Source organism: Echeneis naucrates, chromosome 22, assembly GCF_900963305.1.
Source record: "Echeneis naucrates chromosome 22, fEcheNa1.1, whole genome shotgun sequence".
NCBI lineage: Eukaryota > Metazoa > Chordata > Actinopteri > Carangiformes > Echeneidae > Echeneis > Echeneis naucrates.
This window is the reverse complement of record NC_042532.1, coordinates 12,706,038-12,715,381: the sequence shown is the minus strand read 5'-3', so window position 1 is coordinate 12,715,381 and position 9,344 is coordinate 12,706,038. Positions and strand designations below refer to the sequence as shown.

General features: G+C 40.9%; 2 protein-coding genes across 2 annotated transcripts; both read left to right on the top strand.

Moving 5' to 3' along the window:
* Window positions 1–10: 10 nt before the first annotated feature.
* Window positions 11–1,582, top strand: znf593 (zinc finger protein 593). Its single transcript, XM_029494169.1, is given in 3 exon segments — window positions 11–506; window positions 911–971; window positions 1,102–1,582. Coding segments are annotated over 3 exon segments (402 nt in total). The 5' UTR covers window positions 11–292; the 3' UTR covers window positions 1,229–1,582.
* Window positions 1,583–2,336: 754 nt separating this feature from the next.
* On the top strand, window positions 2,337–8,960 carry selenon (selenoprotein N). Its single transcript, XM_029493931.1, has 12 exons — window positions 2,337–2,743; window positions 3,435–3,552; window positions 3,650–3,780; window positions 3,964–4,176; window positions 4,266–4,390; window positions 4,844–4,981; window positions 5,061–5,142; window positions 5,634–5,822; window positions 5,908–6,013; window positions 6,564–6,676; window positions 6,807–6,908; window positions 7,431–8,960. The coding sequence occupies exons 1-12, from the start codon at window positions 2,579–2,581 to the stop codon at window positions 7,596–7,598; spliced, it is 1,650 nt and encodes a 549-aa protein (XP_029349791.1). The 5' UTR covers window positions 2,337–2,578; the 3' UTR covers window positions 7,599–8,960.
* Window positions 8,961–9,344: the final 384 nt, after the last annotated feature.

The following is a 9,344-nucleotide window of genomic DNA, read 5'->3' as shown; positions in this document are numbered from 1 at the left end:
GTCGGACGCACGTGTGGAGGGTAAGCAACATCTTAAAATGGATCTGCCAAAGGTTTTATAGAAGCAAATCTGCTTTAACATTATTTCAGCTGAAGGATTCGGGTGGCAGCGGCTTGACAACCCTTTAAATATTATCAGCGGAGACATAAAAACGGCCATTTTGGGTTTAATACTTTACATAAAGATCTGGATAGTGTTTATGGACCGATCCTGATCCTCTTAAAGCTTCCCCCTTATATTAAATACGTGTAATCGGACAGGCGGTGTCTGTTGCAGTCCCGTGGGATCTAACATGGGGAAATCCAAACAAAAAGGAAACCACAAGAGTGACAAGAAGAAGAACATCGCGAAGACATGGAAGACGAAGCGCAGGACCAAAGACCTGGACCAGATCCACTCGGACATGAAGCCTGAGACAGCAGCCAAACTGCTGCACCAGGACGTGGACTACGACGTGACGGGATGTGCACAACATTATTGTTTACACTGCGCGTGAGTATTTCCCTGTTTGTTTTTAAGGGGTCAATCCAAAACACAACCATCACATTACATTCAACTACTTTTTCTTGCCACTGATTCCTTTCCTCTTTGTTTTCATTCATAATTAAATTAGTGGTTCATGTCAAGTTCCAGAAATGTTACATTTACGATCCTACTTAATATACTTTTATGGACCAGCTGAACGAATTTTATTTGACACTATGTGACATGTTGTCAGATCCCAGATGTGAATACTTAAAAAGAAGAAATCTCATCAGCATCAGTGCATTTTTCCTATGTTATCCCCTCAGTTAACTTTTAGGGGTTGGAGGTCAAGTTGGGAACCAATAGACTAATTTAATAAATTATTTCAGCTCAAGAGTGTGTTGCAAATAGCTGTTTAACACAGTGGTGCTTTGTCTTGCAGGAGATATTTTTGTGGATATGAGATCCCTGAAAGAGCACTTTAAAAGTAAAGTGCACAAGAAACGGTAAGGTGTCTTATGCATTATTCTGTCAGCACTCACATATTGTGTGGCAAAACAAACTTAATCAGTTTACTTATTGGTCACAAGTGATAGTGATTACGTTGTTTTTTTTTTTTTTTTTTGGTCTATCCAGGTTGAAGCAGCTCAGAGAGGAGCCCTACACCCAAGCAGAGGCAGAGAGAGCAGCAGGTATGGGCTCCTACATCCCTCCAAAAACTATTGAAGTGAAGACACAGCCTGTTGAAGAAAGCATGGACTGAGAACTGCTGATGTTAACCAGTGGACTGATTAACTCCATAACAGAAGCATTGGCAAAACGGTGTGATTGCCTGTGGTCACACACATCGGCTGCATTGTTCAAATGCCCTTTCATGACAAATACAGCTTGTTTTAATTTTTGAGCTAGTTGTGCTATAACTGGCTAGTTAAATTCTGGTTATCACCAGAATGAGAAGAGCCTTACAATGAAAAGTCTCATACAGCATGTACCTATGTAAATACTGAGTATGTGTGGAACTGTGTGGAATAATAAAATTATGAAATGGTGGATTGAGACAGATTACATTTATACTACACAACAGTGTAGAGCAATATTTCTCTGAAAGCAATAGTAAAAAATATTTCCATTGCAAAAAGATTTTGTGTAATTATTTTGCAACCAGAATAAGTTTAAATCTATGCTCTTTAAAATATAATTTCAGTTAAAACACTCAGGAGAAAATAACATATTATTTTTGTTTTTCATGTGTTTTTCTTACCCTCAAAGGAAGGGTCACTCAGCTTTTATTGCATTTTCAGATAAAATTGACCCAAAGTTGAACTTTTGCGGTCTATGACTCTGCAACAAAATTACATCTTCGCAGATACAGATTCCACTGTAAAAAAGGTCTAATTTTCACTGATACACATGAGGTTAGAACAGTTTTAATGAGAAAACTGTTTGGCAAAGAAAGCTATAATTGAAGCTTGTTAGCCGACATTCCTGGGGTGAATAATGGGAGTCTGTCCCTTTAAATGCGTCTGCTGTGCAAACACATAACTCCTTACAAAGCTCGAAGGAATATAAATCAGAGCATCCGGTCAGTCCTTTCAAAATAAATCAATGGATGGCGCAAAGATGAGAAAGTGGGACTAAACTAAAGGGAAAACGTTGTTGTAAATTGTTCAAGGTAATCCCTGTCTTCTGTTTCGAGTGAACGGAGCACACTGACGGCTTCGACGTGTTTAATCCAACAAAATCTAGACTCGCTATATTTGAGTATTAATCCGTTTTACAGTCTATGCCTAAACCTGGTTTTATGTCGAGCCCGGAAACGCCGTGTTTCCGGTTTTATCCCGCCTACTTGACATATATTAACCACATCCATATGGTTTCCACATTGGTTGTGGGAAATAAGAAATCTGTGCTGCCAGCTAAAACCTCCCAGCGGCCGCCAGCGAGACTGTCGGCGGGAGAGGACGCGCGGATCTCGGCTGCCGGACTCCCAAACCTGTCGGCGGATTTGAAACACTTCTAGGGAGGGAAAGTTCACTCCGGAGTCCCGATCGCCGGTTTTGGACGCTCTCCGGCGACCATGTCCTCGACCAAGTAGCCTAGGTGGAGGTCGAGGATGGCCGCGGACGTGGATAAAAGACTCGGCGAGGATGGGCAGCAGAGCCCGAGGTCCGGGTCCTGGATCAGCAGGGGGCTGTGGACCCTGCTGGTAGTCGGGGCTGTCCCTCTCCTCGCTTTGGGGATCAGGAATTATCAAGATGCCCAGCTCGTCAGACGTCACGTGAGATCCACATCTGTAATAACGTCCAATGTTGTGGCAGTGATGTGAACTTATTTTATTTTGCCAAAATCATCAGTAGCAGTGAACTCATTCAATTATCTGTGTGTAATATTTAAATACTACCAATCTCCTGATTTAGGAGTAGAAAGTTTGCATTGGCCCTTAAGGTGCATTTTACAGTGATTCGTATGATGTACATTTGTCGGAATATGTCTTGAATGTCAGACACCAGCTGCCTTAAAACACCACATCTGCAGTTGTTTCCACCCCATGGGGACTTATTAGAGGTTGTGCCTCTTTGTCCCAGATGGTGAAACTCAGCCCACCCTCCTGTTTGGCTGCAGAGGGTCCTAAAGTTCTTCTTCACCTCCCTCCCCCTCCTTTCCCCTCCATTGTAAACGCGCTAGTAGGCACGCATCTGTCAAAGAAAAAAGAGGGAGGGGGGTCTGCATGGGAGGAATCTGTGGCCTCAGGGCTGATTTCTATCCAGACAAGCCTGCTGTTGAATGTTGAGAGAGATACTACAGCACTGTAATGATCTGCAGTGTTTCTCTCCTGCATCTCTTTCCAATATGTCAGTGTTCGATGTGATGTGAGGGCTCACTGGCCCAGTTTTCATGCTGCATTGAAAATCCTTGAAGCATGTGACATGACAATAAGGATCAGTCTAACTCATGTGTCCCTCCAACAGGAAGAGTGTGTGCGAACTCTGGGTGCTGAGGGGCTTTTTCTCTTCTCCTCCCTAGACACCGACCATGACCTCTATCTCAGTCCAGAGGAGTTTAAACCAATTGCAGAGAAACTCACGGGTACATGATCTCTTTGTCTCCTCTGTTAATAACAAAAGGAGAGAATCACTGCTCACATGCTGCATAACCCCACTGTGATTCTACGGCTTCCTCACAGGGATCGCACCCCCTGTGGATGTTGAAGAGGATGTCATCCATGACCCCAATGGAGAGACATTGATCTTGGAGGCCAAAATGCAGCCCCTGATGCTCGACTCTATGACAAAAAGCAAGGATGGTTTCCTTGGGGTAAGACAAGTTCTTTGCCACTGTGAGTTATTCAGATCTGCTAGTTTCTGTAGCTCTGCGATGACTTCTCTCTTTCTCCATCCTGTGTCTTGTGTTTTCTGGTGTGTTTGCTTCTATATCACACCTTGAGATTATTTCAATTGATTCATATGAAATTGACAAAATCTTTGGTGTCTCTTCCAGGTTTCTCACAGTTCCCTGAGTGGTCTGCGGTCATGGAAAAGCCCAGCAGTGCCTTCCTCTTCTTTCTCTGCCAGCCAGTTCAGGTATTTCCTCCCCCCAAAGAACAAGGTCGCAGTGGGAGACACGTGGTGGGTGATCCCTAGTGAGCTCAACATCTTTACTGGATACCTGCCCAACAATCGTTACCACCCTCCCACACCAAAAGGCAAAGAGGTATTCTAAAAAGCATTCCTGTTTAGTCTTATTATAAGTTTACTGGGATGACTGACCTGTATCTTATATCTGCTCTTCTCCTCCTGCAGGTTCTCATCCACTCTTTACTGAGTATGTTCCATCCTCGCCCCTTCATCAAATCACGTTTTGCTCCTCAGGGCACAGCCGCCTGCATTCGTGCCAGCAATGACTTTTATTACGACATTGTCTTCAGGTGAGTGACAGATACACACTATTATGTTGGTTCTTTTACATTACAATTAGGTCATTGACTGAGTGAATGTTGTGTACTGATATGTATTAAATAACCTCCAAAATAATTAGTTTGATTATTTTTTAACCCCAGATTTTACTCACTTAAAGCTTGCTCAGACATTTTACAAAACTGGATAGCAGTAGTCTCAAATACCAAACATCATGGATTGAAACATTTTCAGCGGCATCTTCACTCAGAGCTGTATTTTAATGCAGCTGCTATGTAACATGGACAAAAGTCTTTGCAAACTGATGTTGAATAAATGCTATTACTCCCAGAAAATGTGTAATGATTTACTTTGGAAAAAGATTATCTTTCTATTCAGTTTACTGAATTTATGAGAATAGACATGTATAACCACTTATTGGGCTTCACTAGATACTTGACCTCTTTTGTTGTTTTCCTCCACAGGATTCATGCAGAATTCCAGCTTAACGATATGCCAGACTTTCCCTTCTGGTTCACCCCGGGTCAGTTCACTGGGAACATCATCCTCTCTAAAGATGCTTCTCATGTCCGTCACTTCCACCTCTACGTCCCAAATGACAGGTAAAACCTTTGAGTGTGGTGTCCCAATGCTGCCATTAGCGACTGGAGAGCTGGTGTGACGTGTCTTGTTCTGTCCCAGATCGTTGAATGTGGACATGGAGTGGCTGTACGGAGCCAGTGAGAGCAGCAACATGGAGGTGGACATTGGATATCTGCCTCAGGTAAAATGATGCATTTCTACTTAAAAAAAACCTGAGGCCTATATTACTTAACTCATGTGATATTATAGGACTTACTGCTCTTATCTTTGTACAGCTACATGATGAAGTGCCCTCTGTATTAATTTGTTAACACTAAATTCCTTCTTGGCCGTTAAGCCAAATTAAACCAATTCTGTCCAATTATTTTCCAACTGAGTGTTTCGTTTAAGGGCTATAGTCTTTCCTGTCACTCTTGACTTATTGTTGTTCGTGATAGATTGGCCTATGGGTAATTTTTCCAATATTACACCTATTATTATATTCCCCTTCCAGTTTTTTCGTTTTGGCACCTGGGCTACACTACAGGAAAGCCATGTTATGCGCTTTATGTTTCCTGGTCTATATTGTTATTTTTGTATTCTAACATGTGCTACCGTAGAAATCAAATGTTACAAAATCTTAGGACTTGAAGTATATAACCTTTGTATTTAAGGCTCTTTGTGTATCTACAGTTAGAGCTGCAGTCCACAGGCCCATCCACTCCATCAATCATCACAGATGAGGAGGGCAACATTATTGACAGTCGGGACAAGAGCATCGAGCCGATCCAGTTTGTCTTTGAAGACATTCACTGGACCTCGGAGATCAGTCAGCAAGAAGCCACTCGACACCTGGAGGTCACCTTCTACCCCTTTAAGAAGGTAAACATCCACGTTACTTACTTTTCCCTTGGAGTTGGTATGAAGCAGTTGTTGTGGTATTGTTTCTCATCGCTCTCCTTCGTAGGTGTCCTACCTGCCTTTTTCTGAGGCCTTTGAGCGAGCCAAAGCAGAGAAGAAACTGGTGCATTCCATTCTGCTTTGGGGAGCATTAGATGACCAGTCCTGCTGAGGTCAGACGAGTAGCAGCTAATTGATTGCAAGGCACTGTGCACTGTTAGTGGCATTCCAGAAGAGTAAGATTAGCCAAGGCTAAAAATTTCCCAAGTCAATTTTAAAAACAATGCCACAAAAGCTTGGTGTCTCATGCATAGTCTAAATATTTTATTCTTCAGGAGTGTTCATCCTCAAATTAATTTCATATGAATTTATTGTGCTAAATTATGGTGGATTATGCCTTTCTCAGAGAATCCCTTTAAAAGTGGACCAATCGTCAATAAAATGTAGCCTTCATAAGTGACTATGGAAACATATATAGATTTAATACCCATTTCCAGGACTTTATTGCTTTGCTCCATTTATGCTATTAATACTTTCATTTCGGGTTGACCAAATGATTTTGATAACACATTTTATCATTTAGCATTATCCCATTATTACCGTCAGAGGGCAGTTGGTCCAGATAAATGCAACACAGTTTTGCTTAAAATTGTTGTTTTGTTTTGTTTTTTTTGTTTTTTTTATGGTGTATTTAACATCTCTGTTCTCAATGTACGTTTTCAGGTTCAGGGCGAACTCTCCGGGAGACTGTCCTGGAAAGTTCGCCCGTCCTGGCCTTGCTCAACCAGAGCTTTGTCAGCAGCTGGTCTCTGGTGAAAGAGCTGGAGAATATACAGGTGAGCTGTCATGTATGCATAATGCACGAGCACCCACATTATCCCGCATTTACTTTTGAGTGCAATTGTGTCTAGTTTAGTCTAGACTGCTGCTAATGTTGCTGCAATTGAGTTTACTCTTTTTTTTCAGGCTGATGAGCAGAACCCCGTGTTGGGTGAAAAGGCCCGATTACATCTGGAGAAGTACAATTTCCCTGTGGAGATGATGGTGGCACTGCCTAATGGAACCATTGTAAGTATTTTGGGTAATAAAATCAGGCTGATGGCTGATTGCTGTTGTTGTCGTTTCTGTATGCCCCTGTCTCCCCCCCGTTAATAGTGTTGCAGCTGCTGCTGCTGTTGTTCTTGCTTTTTTTTTTTTTTTTTGTTTGTTTTTGCTGTTTTGTTCGCTTGCTCTATCCTCTCTTGAACTTTACCATCAAACCAATACCATTGCCAATAAAGTTAAATGCAAATGGAAACAGGAGGAATATGCCACACTCCTTTTCAGAGTAAAACTATTTTAGCACAACAAAGCACCAGGAACATTCATACTGCCTGCCCCAGCTGATGAGGAGAACAGGTTAAAAAAAAAAAAAATCAGGCTGATATTAGTATGTGAATCACAATCAATAATAATTGTTGACCTCTCGTTAACAAGATAACACGCTATTGGATAGAGATGAGTGAAGCTGATGCCAACTAAATAACAAACGTGTGTTGTCCTCAAGGTTTTTCCAAGCCTCGGTGAAAGCTTTTCTCTGTGTTGTTTTAGGTCCATCACATCAATGCCAACTTCTTCCTGGACCAGACGGCCATGAAACCAGAGGAAGAAGGAGCAACTTTCAGCTTCTCTGCAGGGTTCGAGGACCCCTCTACATCCACTTATATCAGTTTCCTGAAAGAAGGGTTGGAGAAAGCTAAGGTGTACCTGGCACAGTAATGTTTGTGTGCGATAGAGACTGAGAATGAAGTGGAGGAAATGATAATCATTCCTCTGGGTAATGACCCATGATAAGAAAGAAACTAAACTTTTTTTGTAGTGTTGGCAGCTGAAAAACATTTTTGCCTTATTTTTACTATTTATTCTGTCATCTCTCCTAGTCAGACATGTTTTATATACAGTATCCCTAATATGACGAAAAGCTCACACACTTTACTATTAGTCAATATACTATACTTCAATGTGATATAAAGGCCTGGCATTCGCCCATAGCAAATATTTAGACCTGCTATATGCTTCTGGCTGCTGATTTATGTTGGCTCATGTAGAATCCAACATAGAATCTTGAAACGGTGTTCTTGAGGTTAAGCGCCCATGTCACTTTGAGAGCAAATTGGAAGTGATTCACCACACAATGCACCATTTGATACGTCCCCCTTTATATCCTGGTGTTGCATGTGCAATAATGAAATACAGGCTGAGTTTTTCTGCTGTCAACTGTACCAGAGACAGAGATGGTAATGCTGTTTCCTCCAGTTGTGTTTCAGCAGTTTGTGAAGACTTTGCCTGAAAGCCCTCTGTGGTCTGGGCAACGCCTGATGTTCTTTGCTAAGGCTGCTGGGTGGGAACACCCTTCTTTGTCTCGGGGGACAAATGCAGCAGGAAAAATAAAACTAGACTGTGGCACATAAAAATGATTCATTGACTTGTACTTTTGAGTTTGAAACCAAATATTGAAATATTTTGGAGTTGTGTTTTTTTTGTTGTTGTTTTTTTGTGAAGCGGGAGATGTAAACACACCAAAGAACCTTGTTTTTAACAGATACAGTGACTGGATTGCACCTAGGGCAGCTGTTTAGCACATAGACATTCAGTAAGTTGCTTGCCTCCTTGGCTCATATTTATGTAAACCAGTTGACCAAATTATCTTTGTAAAACTGTTCAATCCTTGAACTGAAAATCCCATGATACCTTGTAGTCAAAATCTGTTTGTTTGTGTCTTTAGGAAGCCAATGAGAAAATTCCAAATATTTTAAGGCGATTAAGAAACCAATCAGAACTTTGCATTCACTGTTTTTTAAATCATGTCTAGTTTTCAAAAAAATAGTTCCTCGTTAAGTACGAATTCTTTTTTTCAGATTGATCTCTCGTGCAAAATAGGGACTGTGCTTTTTGATAAATGGGAATACACTAATGTAATATGACTTATTCGTGAAAAGTCACACAAGATTCTGTCAACATCAAATAGCTGCCTGTTTGAAACCATTAGGGGAGAAACACTGCTATTCTGTAACCTACCAGTGCCATTTTTTCACAAGGTAAAATAAAGGTTTTGGGGTTTGTTTTTTTTTTTACTGAATTGTGTTTTTTTTTTTTTTTTCTGTAAATAGGACACAATCATACAAGGTTTTTTGTTGTTGTAGTTTTTGCATTGTGCTGATTTTTATTAGCTAATCTACAATACTGTACAATGTAAGCAAAGTAGATGCAGGTATCAGACTGAGGGCATGTTACATATACAGTTAAATGACAAGGTTGTAATAATTTGCAATAATGGTTGATTCTTTTGCATCATATTTAGACATCACAATGGTGTATGAGTCATCACATGAAATGAAGAGCTTATAATAGTCATGAATGAAGATTCATTGCAGGTGAAAAGCTTTTCTAAAACTCGAGCTCTCAAAGTTCTTGTGACAATTTTAAAAGTTGTTTTACACTCTCAGTGACGCCAATGATGAAAAC